The sequence below is a fragment of the Meles meles genome, chromosome 1, assembly GCF_922984935.1.
Source record: "Meles meles chromosome 1, mMelMel3.1 paternal haplotype, whole genome shotgun sequence".
Taxonomy (NCBI): domain Eukaryota; kingdom Metazoa; phylum Chordata; class Mammalia; order Carnivora; family Mustelidae; genus Meles; species Meles meles.
In genome coordinates this window covers 208,744,282-208,756,978 of record NC_060066.1, presented here as the reverse complement: position 1 = coordinate 208,756,978, position 12,697 = coordinate 208,744,282, and the positions used below count along the sequence as shown (strand labels likewise).

Here is a 12,697-nt window from a genome sequence, read left to right as displayed (position 1 = left end):
GGGATGGGGACCAACGGATCCAGAGAGGCCTGGAGGGCAACACCCCCCCCACGCCCCGTTCTGGTCTCTGGGCAGCTTGGGTGTCAGTCAGGCGCCAGGCCCAGCTCCCCACTCCTCACCCTCACAATCCCAGCCTTTGTCCAGCCGGCCCAGGCCTGGCCAACTCTGCACCGGCCCAAGGGCCCCTGGAAACCAGAGCAGCTGGAGCCCGACCAAGTATTTTTCCAGGCCGGGCCAGGGGCCCTCAGGAGACAGAGGATGCAAAGGGAGCGGTGTTCATTCATCCGTTTGTTCATTCCTTCCTTCCTTGGACAAATAATATTTATTAGGCGCCCACTTTGTGGCAGGCATGGTACTAGGTGCAGGGGGTTCAGCGGTGGACCAGCCCAGGCCCAGACCCTCACCCATCTTACTTCCCAGATGCAAACAGATGCCAACAAACCCCCTCTTTCCCAGTGTGTGGGCTGGGTTTGGAGTGTGGGGCAGGAGAGGCTGTGCAGGAGGGTCAGTGTGGGAAAGGGGAGGAGGCTACCCACTAGACCTACATACCCCAGACCTCTGCCCCTCCGAGGCGGCTGAGGTTGGAGAGGGGGGTCCCTCAGGGCTCCACCCACACGCTGCTGTTGGTCACCCGGGCCCCGAACCAGCCCTTCCAGTAGACGGAGTCCTGACCCCCGTGCTCGAAGCGGACAAAGCGGACGCCGGGCCCATAGTCGGTGAAGGTGTGGGAGATCTGGGAAGTGGACGTAGGAGGGTCAGATTAGGGCCCTGGCGCCTCCCCCAGCCGCCCCCCCACCCCGTGCACTTTCCCGCCTCTAGCCTCCCCCCACCCCCGGAATTCTCAGCGGGGGTCTCTCTTCCACATTTCCGCCAAGTAGGCCCTAACCTCGTTCAGTGGGCGGGGTTCCAACGAGCCCCGCCCCCTTTCCCAGGCCCCGCCCCATCACACGGAGCCTCCAGACTCACCTGGATCCAGCCCGCATCGTCGCTGTCTGGGGGCACGGCCACCTGCCCGCTGCTGAACTCAGCCAGCACGTCCTCGTGCTCCGACAGCAGCTTCACGGTGAGCTCGTACAGGCAGCCGGCGTCGCTGCGGCCCGAGTACCTGCCCCGAGGGAGGGAGCGATTGCCCGCCAAGCCTCGCGGAGCTGGTACTGCGGGCCGTGCCTGCTACAGAAGTTCTCATTTCTGCCCAACCCCGCCGGCCGGTACTGCCAAGGTGCCCGTTTTACAGATAAGGAAACTGAGGCCAGAGAGAGAAAGGACTCGCCCAAGGTCCAAACCCAAGGACTACACCCCAGACCCAACTCTGAGGCTAAAGCCAGCCGGCAGTGGCATGTTTTGTTTTTTTCACTGCCAACGTTTAGAAATCGGGAGGGGAGGTGGATTTCCACCTTCTCCTGAAAACCCCTGGCCCACGTGGCCACGACCACTAGAGTTGGGATGCAGTGGCCCCTGGGGCGGAGCAGCGGCTCCAAGCTGCCCCTACACAGACACAGACACACACACACAGACACACACACACACACACACACACACACACACACACACTCCCTGCTTCACCCCCTCCCCCTCCCCAGTCCTGGCCCAGCCCCATGGCCGCTCACCAGTCCTTCGCCACGATGGCCGGCTGAGTGGTGTCCAGCAGCTCCTCCCAGTAGCCCTCAGCCTGCAGGTCAATGACCTGCGCTTTGCGACACCACCTGGGGAACTGGAGTTAGGAGGGGGTGGCGACCCCTCTCCCCCCTTTGCCCTCCATCCCCCTTCTCCTTACTCAAAGGACGAGGCGAAGTACTTCTTGACGCTCTCATCGTGGATGAATTCCACCCCACAGTCTCCGGGCAAGTCCTCCACCCTCCAGCCGTCCCCACCGTGCTCCACGTCGCACCAGCCCTCCAGGTCCTCTGTAGGAACAGGACAGCCCCAGGCTGGTCACCCACTCCCTGCTGAGGGTGTGCCTGGGCTGGCTCTTTGTCCGATAGTTGGGGGGGGGGGGGCGGGGAACGCGGGGCTTGAACGGGGTGCGCTGGGCAGGTGATGGCGCGGGTAGAACGGAGGCACTTCCTGTCCGTCCCCAGATTCTTTCTCCCGCCTGGGAGGGTCCTCCACGGGGCCGGTCTTGCCCTGAGAGTGGAAGGACCTGGGAAAGGGAGCCCACTCCCCGCCCCCAGGGAACAGGCGGCCAGGGAGGCAACGATACGTACAGTATTTGATGGGACCCCTCTGCAGGGCCTCGGGCCAGGGCTTTATCTCACGTAGCCCTCCGAGCGGGCCAGCATTGTTCCTGCCCATTTTGCAGAAGGGGAAACTGAGTCCGCACAGCCCCTCACCTTCTCCGCACGGATTGCGCAGCAGGTTGCGCCGCCGCTTGCTCAGGAAGTAGAACTGCTGCCAGTGGTCGCGCTCGTCCTCCGCGCCGCCCTCGGGCACCAGCCCCTCCTGCTGGCACTTGAGCAGCCAGAGAGGGGCGCCGTCCACCAGCTCCTTCCAGCGCAGGCACACCAGGCGGCAGGCCTGCACCAGCTGCGCGGCGGGCAGCTCGGCCAGCACGCGCAGCAGCAGCGGCTCGGGCAGCTCGTCCAGGTACGGCGCCGCCGCCGCCTCCTCCTCCTCCTCCTCCTCCTCCTCCGGCCGCTCCTCCCCGGCGCTCACCTCCTCCGCGCCCGCCTCCTCCTGCTGCCCCTCTGGGTTCACCTCCTCCTCCGGCTGGCCCACGCTCTCTGCAGGCGGGGGCGCGGGGGGGGGGTGCTGTGACTCTGCTCAGACCGTCCCTCTCCGAGCTCGAGAACCCCCATGCGTTGGGTATTGGCCTCCCACCCACCCTCGGATAATCCGCAGCTGGGGACTGAGATTCTGCGTCCAGAGACTGGTGCCCAGGGGAGGAGGCCCACCCAAGGCTGGGGGAGGGGTGAGGACCACAGACCAGTCCCCAGTCCCAAGAGTGGCCTCAGAGGCCTCAGTTGTCCCTGCAGGGCCAGTAAACCTGAGAAGACAAGAGCTGATCAAATATTCCTATGGGGCACGCATGCATTGCACAAACTTGACTTGGTGTGTCACACCTCCACTCCTTTATCCTTACCACCCCCCCTGAGATCCCTGCTCCCCTCACCTCCTCCGGGGAGTGCTCCCAGACTTCCCACCAGGACATCTTCCCACTGTGGAGCTCCTGTCCTGCCTAGCCATGGTCCTAGCGTGTGTGTGGGCTTGGAAACACCTCTCTCGGGACCAGACTCAGCGCGAGAGGGCAGGAACTACATCTCGGACACTCACGGCTTCATCCCAGCGCCTGGCATCTGGAACCCTCCCTGGCACACTGTCGGCAGCTAATGTTTACTGGGCATTGAGCAAGAGCTAGGCATCATTCTAAGCGGTTTCTTTACTCTAAATCCTTACAGCCTCTCTTCGAGGTTGTTCCTGCTGCCGTTGCTGTTTCATTGATGAGGGAGCTGAGGCGTAGAGGGATGAAACCCTCCAGGATCACACAGCAAATGAGTGGTGGGAGCCTGGACTTGAACCCAGGCAGGCCAGCTCCAGAGCCAACATTAACCACCATGCCCTCAATGAAATAAGGTATTGGCTTTGGAGGCACCGTTTTGAGTTTGATTTTGATTCACCAAAGGTTACACCCCTAGTATGAGGGCAGGTCTGAGGCTGAACGGGAGGGAGAGCAGAGGTTGGAACCCCCTGCCAGCCACAGCTGGGTGACGGGGGGGGGGGCCTTCCTAAAAGAGAGCAGGTATACGGAACCGGGACATATAATAAATGCTGGAGAAACGAAGGTCCTTTCACTCCCTTTTTTTCCTACCCCCGGCGCTCTGTTTCGTCATCTGTGGAATGGGAGTAATCATGGGGCAGGCCACTCAAACAAGTGCTAATGTTCTGATCCCCTGAGGAGGGGGCCAGGGCACTCTAAATTGCAAGGAGGGGGGCAGATGTCAGGAGCTGCAGGCTGGACTGTCTCCTGGAACCCAGCCGGCCTGAGCTGGGCCATCAAAACCTTGAGTAAGCAGATACTGAGTGCAGTGTCTCGGGAGGAGGAGGACAGTGGCGAGGAGATGGGGCCACTCCGGGTGATGGGGGGAGGGCAGTGTTCTCAGACCTAGGATGGGGTGGGCGTAGTCCTAAGGGTTAGAGACTGGAAAGCCCAGGCAGTGGCAGAAACAGGCTGAGCCGTGGGGGAGGGCACAGGCAGGATCTAGACCCAAGTCAGGGTGTTGCCAGGACCTCGGCCTGCCAGCACTTACCTCCCTTCCCATGTGCAGTATTTTCTCCCCCTCCCACAGTCAGACCCTCGAGCTCAATCAGGGTTTACCTCTTCTTCAGAGCCTAGAGCACAGTCAATCCTGCATAACACTCTCCTTCGTTAATAGCTCTTTTTTTTTTTTTTTTGGCCACATCTTTATAATGTGGGGGTTTACCCTTACCCTTTTCCAAAGAAGAAACTGAGGCCCAGAAAGGCTTACTAACTTCACTCAGGAACAAAAGGCATGCAGAGAGGAAAATGCCAGGCCCCAAAGCCACATCACCTGCCTGTCCTGCTGCCCACAGCTCTCTGGGGAGCTGGGCCCAGTGTCCTCACCTCTCCACCCCTCCCCCTGCCCTGCCCTGGCCCTGGTGGACACCTGATGCTCCCCCGAAAGGTGTACCTTGCCCGGTCCCCTCTCCTGGCTTCAGGCCTGGCTCTCCAGGCCCCAGATCTGATTACAGCCCCCCCCACCCTTTTCCAGCACACACAACTCCCCACATTGTTGCTGTCGGAAAGTTATCTGGCCCCTGGAAGCTGCCTCCCAGGCTGACTCACCTGCACTGCGCCCTGGAGGGGAACAGCTGAGCCCTGGGAAAACTGCAGGGCCCATTCTGGGGCCCTAGAGAGGGTGTGGCAAGGGGGTCACGGATGGGGAGCAGGGGCTGAAGGAACTGGGAGTTTCAGTGTTAGAGGAGAGGGGCTTGGCTGCCTGAGAGTGCATGAGTGTTTCCCGTGGCCTGCTCTGAGCAAGGCCCCCTGTCAGATGGGCCCGGAGGGGGCAGGGGTGGGGGAATCTGCAGACAGGTCTTGTTCCCGCACTGACTCAGCAGGCAAACCCTACAGGCTCAGTAGGGAGTTCAAGAGATTGGGGTGGGGGGGGGCCTCTTGTGCCAGACAAGATGACGGGGCAGTCTCAGAGGGCCCTGAGCATAGATGAGAGCTGTGCCCCATCTCCCACTCACGGCTGGTCTGATCCCCACTGGGCTCCCAGCAACGCAGTTGAAGAGCAGCCCCACTAGCCAAGGGAGCCCAGGAGGAAGACTGGGATGGGGTGGGGAGAGGCCGGTAACCCCAAGAAATCCATGGGATTTCTTGATACAGGAAGGGCCATAGCTGGCAAATCAAAGAAGTTGATGGAAGAAAAAGGCATGCAGCCTCCTGAGATGTGTCCCAGACCCGAACCCAACAGACCCTCAGGTAGCGGAGAGGGGGGAACGTGGGATGACTCCTGCGCTATGTCCCTGGTAAACGGGACCCAGGAGCCCGTCACCTCTGGAGGCCACCAGCCAGCCAAAGGGCTGTGCTCTTTTAAGAATGTCTCAAGGGGTTTGCTTGGGTGAAAGTTCGCCGCGCTGGATGTCGGGGACCCCCTCGCTCTCTGATGCCCCCTCTTTGTAGCAGTCGCCCGCCTGACCCGGTCTCCCCTCCCGGGGCTTGAGCGAGTGGATCCGGCTGGCGGCAGCTACCTGGTTCACCGTCTCCGTCCATCGCTGCGGAGGGCGGTCTTGAGAGGAGGAGGAGCCGGAGCGCTGCGGGGCTGCGGGGCTGCCCGAGTCCCGCGGCGGCGGCGAGTCCGGGCGCTGTCCGCGTCTAGGTCGGGGCCCGGCTGGCCGCGCCTCTTAAAGGCCCCAGCCTCTCCCCACCCCCCGCCCCGCCTTTGGCCGGGGGCCGGGACGCCCAGCAGTCTGGAGCGGTCGGCCCCAGGCCTGAGGCTACTGGTTCCTCGGCGGACCCAGGAGGCAGGGAAAGGTCGGGAGTCGGGCTTTTTAAGGGGGAGGGGATCCGATTTGGGGCGTCTTCCAGCTCCCTCCAGGGGTGGCTGCTGGGAGGAGGAGACGAGGGGGCAGCGAGTCTGGGTCAGGCGGAGGGTGCGGGGCGCGCAGCCCAGGAGGAGGGAGGGGGGCAGAGGCTCCTCGGTGCCCCCCCTACCCCAGGTAATTTTCCTACAGCGCGATGGGGAGGCACTGCGCGGGGCAGGGCCGAGGGGGCGGGCCCGGGGCGGGGTCTGGCGATCCGGGGCGGGGCCGCACGCTCCAGCTGGGGCAGACCGAGGCCCGCCCACCCCAGGGCGGAGCCGGACCGCGCAGCTGCGGCGGAGCGCCGGTGACCGCGAGGAGTGGGCGCTGGGAGCCCCGCGGTGGGGGAGCGGACGGCCCAGGGTCCCCCTGGCCGGCGGACTGCGCGGTTTCCGGGCAGGGCGCGGAAGAAGGCCCGGCGCGGACAAGGCCCAGGCCTCGGGGACTGTGCGGCGCGGCCGAGAGCGGCGGCGGAGGCGAGAACCCGGGCTGGGGTGGATAATCGATGCTCAGGGGTCGGAGCCCCGGCTTTTGGGGGGTACTTGAAAGCCACAACGCAAGGTGGGAAGGCTGCAGGCGCGCCGGGGATCCTGGGGCCGAAGCCCAGCCGCGGGGGTGGAGGTGGGCGTCTGAAAAAGGCCTTTCCCCATCGCCCACGCCCTCGCGAGTCCCCGCTGGGCGGATCATTTTAATTCTGCGGCCTGAGAAAGTCTTTTGAGCTCTTTGGACCTACGTCGGAGACCATGATAATTACCCCCCTGTCCCCAACCTCTCTTCCACCTCCGTTTGAGGACTTGCTGGATGGTTCTGCCCGACTGTGCATTGTTACTTACACTCCATAGATATAGACTGGCCTACTGGAAAAGGCTTGCTCTGGAATCAGAGAAGACTCCGTCCTCTGCCCCTGTCCGTGTGACCTTGGGCAGGTACTCGCACGCCTCCCGGCCTCCTTAGCGTCCTTCAGAGGCTGTTGTGAGGTGACAGTAAAATCAGTCACCTTATTTTTTTTCTAAGATTTTATCGATTTACTTGAGAGAGAGAGAGAGCAAGAGAGCATGAGCAGGGGTAGTGGGAGAAGCAGACTCCTCTCTGCTGAGCAGGGAGCCTGATGCTGAGCTGCATCCCTGGGCCCTGGGATCATGACCTGAGGCTAAGGCAGGAGGCTTAACCGACTGAGCCACACAGGCGCCCCCAAATCAATCACCTTTTATCAAGCATCTGCTTCATCAGGCCATATGAAACCATTTTAGTACCGTTCCTGACCCCATTTTACAGAGGAGGAAACTGAGGCTCAGAGAAGCACGGTGAATATCCCAAGATAGTAAATGGCAGAGCTGGGATGGGAACGTCCACCGCCATGGGATGCTGCAAATTTTCAATTCTGGGGAGGGAGCCCAGTCTATATATCTTTCTATATATCTTTCAATAACTACAGGGGGGTGTCCAGAAGCCACCCGCCATGGCCGTGGGGAACATCAACGAGCTGCCCGAGAACATTCTGCTGGAGCTGTTCACGCACGTGCCCGCCCGCCAGCTGCTGCTTCGCTGTCGCCTGGTCTGCAGCCTCTGGAGAGACCTCATTGACCTGGTGACACTCTGGAAGCGAAAGTGCCTGCGGGAGGGCTTCATCACCAAGGACTGGGACCAGCCCGTGGCTGACTGGAAGATCTTCTATTTCCTCCGCAGCCTCCACCGGAATCTCCTACACAACCCGTGTGCTGAAGGTGGGGTACAGAGCGGGTGTGGCATGTCCCCAACGCACACGCTGTCATGATAGCCGCTGGCTTTCATTATGCACTTACTATGAGCCAGGCACCCTGGATGGTTTAACTCCTTTAATCCTCTCACAGTAATCCTAGAGGTAGATGCTATTAGCGCTCCCATTTTTCAGACAGGCAAACTGAGGACAAGAGTAGCATTTTTGTATTCCAAACCTTATTTCCCCAGTGACTTTTTCTAGGAGAGGGACTGTTGGCCAGTTGGGACTACCTGTGCCCAAGATACAAGACCAGGAAGTCAGAGCCATATTCTGTTGGCCTAGTTCCAAGACTCCAGGGCTAGGTTTCCTAGGACTGCCCCAGAGTGCAAAGGGTACTTTACTTATGGAAGAATGCAAGATCCAGTCTTCTTTCCAGCATTTACAACAACCGGTAAAACAAAATTTCTGCATCACCTAGATCTCCCTTTTCCCCTTACTGTGCTGTAACTCATTGGCTCGACACTGGGATGAGATGGGAGCCTTGTTTCCCATTATGTGGCCAAATTCTGGAGCAAGATAATAATGACATGACTCCAGGCTGTCCACAGTTTCAGATGCCTGCCTCCCTTGACTCCCCAACAGCCATGTTCTTGACCACCAGTTGGTATACTATGGTCCATGAGCCAAATCTGGCCCAGAAGCCAAAACTCATTTTTGCAGTTTTAAATGGTTATTTAAAAAAAAAAAAAAAAAGACTGCAACAGAGATAGATAGATATATAGCCCATATATCTATACATAGATATGTATATAGCCCACAAAACTTACACTGTTTTGGCTCTTTACCGAAAAAGTCTACCAGCCCTTGTTCTTAACTCCAGTTTACAGAGGACAAAACCTAAGCTCAGAGAGGGAAAGCAAATTATCTAAGGTCACACAGCCCAGTATCTGGACAAACCCCAGATCTGTCTGGTAGGGGTCAGAGTGTTCTCCATCCCAGAAGGGTCATTCACGTGGTCATTCACATGGTCACATGTCTTGGGATTCCCAATGGAAATCACCATGATGCTGGGCACATAGGCAGTGTCTAATAGAAGACAGACACTATTGATCTGCAGTGTCCTACAGCATGGGGCTCCGGGGCAGCTGCAGAGATTCAGGGAAAGGATGAGGGAGGAAGGGGCTCTTATGAGAAAGAGACCACTGGGGAGAGGGGGCTTCCCTATGATGTACATTCTGCTTTATGGCCAGAGGGCTTTGAATTCTGGAGCCTGGACGTGAATGGCGGTGATGAGTGGAAGGTGGAGGATCTCTCTAGAGACCAGAGGAAGGCATTCCCCAATGACCAGGTCAAGAAATACTTCGTGACTTCTTATTAGTAAGATCCGAGGCTGGGGAAGTGTTGGGGTGGGGGGAAACCCAAGACACTTCACCCTGGGGTCTCCTGCTCTGGGAAGGGCAGTCCTAGCCCCCCCCCCCCAGTGCCTTATGCTGAGCCCCAGCCCCTCCCACCCCTCTGCCCGCCCCCAGCACCTGCCTCAAGTCCCAGGTGGTGGACCTCAAGGCCGAAGGGTATTGGGAGGAGCTGATGGACACCACACGGCCGGACATCAAGGTCAAGGACTGGTGAGTGCCTGGGGCGAGGGTCTGGGGGAGGGGGGCCTGCCACTCAGGCGCCCCACCCCCACCCTGCCCCCCCATCTCCAAGGCCCTGAAGGGCCCTCCCTCTGCCCACAGGTTCGCAGCCAGGCCAGACTGCGGGTCCAAGTACCAGCTGTGTGTTCAGCTCCTGTCGTCAGCACACGCACCTCTGGGGACCTTCCAGCCAGACCCGGCAACGATCCAGCAGAAGAGCGATGCCAAGTGGAGGGAGGTGTGTGGGCGAGGAACAGGGCAGGTGGCACGTCGCCCAAGGTGGAGATTGCAGTCAAACAGGCTTGGGTTCAGATCCCAGCTCTGCTGCTTCTCACCTGGGCCTTGGTCGCTCAGTGTCTGAAATGATGCTGGTAAAGCCATGTTCAAAAAGGTTGACTGTTATTAGTTATTAATATCAGTTATTAGTACTATCTAGACCAGGGGCACCCAACATTTTCTTAACAGGCCAAATACAAATATTTTGGGCTTTGCAGGCTGAGTTGTCCCTGTCGCAACTACTCAGCTCTTCAACTCTGCCACTGGGTGGTGAAAGCAGCTTTATGGACATGGCTGTGTTCCAATAAAACTTTATTTACAAAATTCTACAAAAGGGCAGTGGGCCCCTGGGCCACACTTTGCCAGTCTGACCAGTACTGTCCAGAAGAATTTTCTGCAGCAGTAGAAATGGTCTGTGTCTGCACTGGTGTGGTATGGTATAGTCACATGTGACCATGGAACGCCTCAAAAGAGCCAGATTCTGCTGTGACTGAGGAGTTAATTTTTTTTTTAAGATTTTATTTATTTATTTGACAGAGAGAGAGATCACAAGTAGGCAGAGAGGCAAGTAGAGAGTAGAGAGACAGGAAGAAGTAGGCTCCCTGCTGAGCAGAGAGCCCCATGTGGGGCTTGATCCCAGGACCCTGAGAACATGACCTGAGCTGAAGGCAGAGGCTTAACCCACTGAGCCACCCAGGCGCCCTGAGGAGTTAAATTTTTAATTTTATCTAATTTTCATGAATTTCAGCTTAAATAGCCACACGTGCCCAGGGATGACCATAGTGGACATCTTTTGACAGTTTACAGACCTTCCTTCCATTCCCTTCAGTTCCTTTGAGCTGCCCTTAGGTAATCCTGTGGAGTGGACCCGGGAGGATTTTGCTCCATTTTACAGATAAGGAAACTGAGGCAGAGAGGGGAAGTGGCCTGCCCAAAATCACAGAATTAGAGCTAGTACTGAGTTCTTCAGACTCTTGGTCCACCACTAAGACCTTGGCCCCTTCCTTGCTCTTGACCTCTCTCCCTCTCTCCACCTGTCCCCCACCCAGGTCTCTCACACGTTCTCCAACTACCCGCCCGGCGTCCGCTACATCTGGTTTCAGCACGGCGGCGTGGACACTCACTACTGGGCCGGCTGGTACGGCCCGAGGGTCACCAACAGCAGCATCACCATCGGACCTCCCCTGCCTTGACACCCCCCAAGCCCTGATCCGCCAAACCCTGACTGCTGTCAGAGAAGGGCTGGGTTAGGGAAGAGGCGGGGGACCAGGCTCCCCCAGACCTCCTGGTTCATCCTTGCCCCTCAGTTGCCTATTTTGTGGAGCCTCTCAGCTTGTGCAGCCCTCACAAGCCGTGGGGCGGGGGGCAGTGCTCTAGGCCCAAAGTCTCAACCTGAATGACATCAGGGGAGGCCTGGTGTCAGGCCTTTTAAGAGATGGGGCCCCTGAGGTTGGGGAGGTGCAAGGTGTTCTCCCAGGCTCCTCCAAGAGTGGTCTTCAAGCTCAGATGCCAACCTAGATGTGTGTCTCTACCTTCCCCTCCTGGGTCCTTCCTCCCAGTCTCCATTGGGGGCCCTCGGAGCAGGGACAATCTGGACATCTGGCAAGCCTGTGACTGCTCTGGATAGTGCAGATGCTGGGAGGTGACCATGTAGCTCAGCCAGATCTGGGAGTGGAAGGGGAGCTGTGCTGGCCTGTTCTCTGCCTCCTCCTGCCACTCCCAAGCTCTTTGCTCTGCCTGCCTGCTCAGAGACGTGACTTTGACCCAGAGGCTCAGGTCTAGTCTGAGATGGACAGGGCCAAGATGGAGTCGGGGCCAGGTCAGGTCTGGACGGGCCTCACTGTCAATGGAGCCCAGAAGTCAGATGGGTATCAGGTGGGGGTAGGATCTTCAATAGACCCCTGGAATCCTGTGCATGGTAACCCAGGGCAGGGGAGGGGTGGATCAGACCCCGAATCTGAGAGCTGGGGCACGTAAGCCCTGGCATGAGGTGAGTGGGTGGTTTTCAAGGACCACCTGTCTGCCTCTATGCCTAGACCAGCTTCCCCGGGGCTTGGAATGTCCTAACCTACCCTTGGAACTGCCCTTCCTTGCACCTCCCCACCCTGCCCAACCTCACTCCTGCCTCTCCCTCCTGCTGGAAGGACAGCAGTGCTCAGATTTTGCCCCTGCTGCATGCAGCTAAATAAAAGGTGTTTCCAGCCCAATCTTTGTCCTGTGGTTTCTGGGAGGAAAGGCAAATTTAATGGGAGGTCCTGCCCTGGACCTGCGGAAGGTGAGCCTGTGTGGCTTCTGTCCAAGGTGCAGGGAATGACTGACACTTCAGCAGCCAGACTATGGTGGGACCAGGGCCCTCATACAGACTCCTTAATGAGCTGCCAACATCTCAGCCCAGCAGCCCTCCAGTACCGCTTGCTTCCTCCAGAGGCCCGGCCACAAAGCTGGGGTGAGGGGGGAGCAGTGGATATCTGAGATACACCTCATGCTGGGTGTGCCGTCGCAGGCTCACTGCTCACTGGTATCTTTCTTACTCTGCCAAGAGCTTTACTGACATTAGGTGAAGCCAAAGCATTTAGAACGGTGTATGGCACACAGTACGTGCTCAATGTACTGTTTAATTATCTCAGTAGTCAGCTGGAATAGGGCCTCAGCCTTGGCAGGGACACCACTCACTAGCTATATATGTAAGTTAGCAGAAGACACCCTTGGGGGACATGCAGCCCTGACGAATTAAAAAAGGTGGCCTGGGCGGGGCACCTTTGCGCAGAGCACAACCTGCACAACCCTTTTTGGTTGCCTTAAGCAGATGCTTTATGATGTTGAAGGAGTTAAGGAATTAATGACAAAAATGCGGAGATTTTTACCTTTGAGTAAACTGAGGTCTCCCTGAGGCCGAACCCTAGTGAACGTAAAAGCCCTGCTCCAGCCCTCTAGAGTACCAACAATCTCCTTCCGGGGAGAGTCCCGCCTCCCTCCCTACTGCGAGGAACTGGCGAAGCGGCCTCAGAGAGGCACGCGCCGAGGTGGAGACTAGGTTAGGCGAACG

The 12,697-nt window shown here is 58.6% G+C and overlaps 2 protein-coding genes across 11 annotated transcripts; one reads left to right on the top strand and one right to left on the bottom strand.

The window, feature by feature from the left end:
- Positions 1-303: 303 nt before the first annotated feature.
- Positions 304-5,829, bottom strand: FBXO2 (F-box protein 2). The gene is made up of 6 exons (XM_046007596.1): positions 5,713-5,829; positions 2,331-2,720; positions 1,775-1,904; positions 1,608-1,703; positions 967-1,105; positions 304-733 (listed from the first exon to the last, which is right to left on the bottom strand). The coding sequence occupies exons 1-6, from the start codon at positions 5,732-5,734 to the stop codon at positions 599-601; spliced, it is 912 nt and encodes a 303-aa protein (XP_045863552.1). The 5' UTR covers positions 5,735-5,829; the 3' UTR covers positions 304-598.
- Positions 5,830-5,860: 31 nt separating this feature from the next.
- LOC123943415 (F-box only protein 44) lies at positions 5,861-11,858 on the top strand. 10 transcript variants are annotated; one of them, XM_046007673.1, is made up of 7 exons: positions 6,493-6,603; positions 7,478-7,630; positions 7,729-7,766; positions 8,992-9,118; positions 9,271-9,366; positions 9,478-9,613; positions 10,701-11,858. In XM_046007673.1, exons 1-7 carry the CDS (start codon positions 6,548-6,550, stop codon positions 10,842-10,844), a joined length of 750 nt encoding a protein of 249 aa, XP_045863629.1. In that variant the 5' UTR covers positions 6,493-6,547; the 3' UTR covers positions 10,845-11,858. The 10 variants fall into 10 exon arrangements, with proteins under 10 accessions (XP_045863619.1, XP_045863583.1, XP_045863648.1 ...); XM_046007617.1 differs by lacking the exon at positions 6,493-6,603 and adding an exon at positions 6,675-6,968 and having other exon boundaries at positions 8,992-9,089; XM_046007608.1 differs by lacking the exon at positions 6,493-6,603 and adding an exon at positions 6,680-6,968.
- The last annotated feature ends 839 nt before the right edge of the window (positions 11,859-12,697 follow it).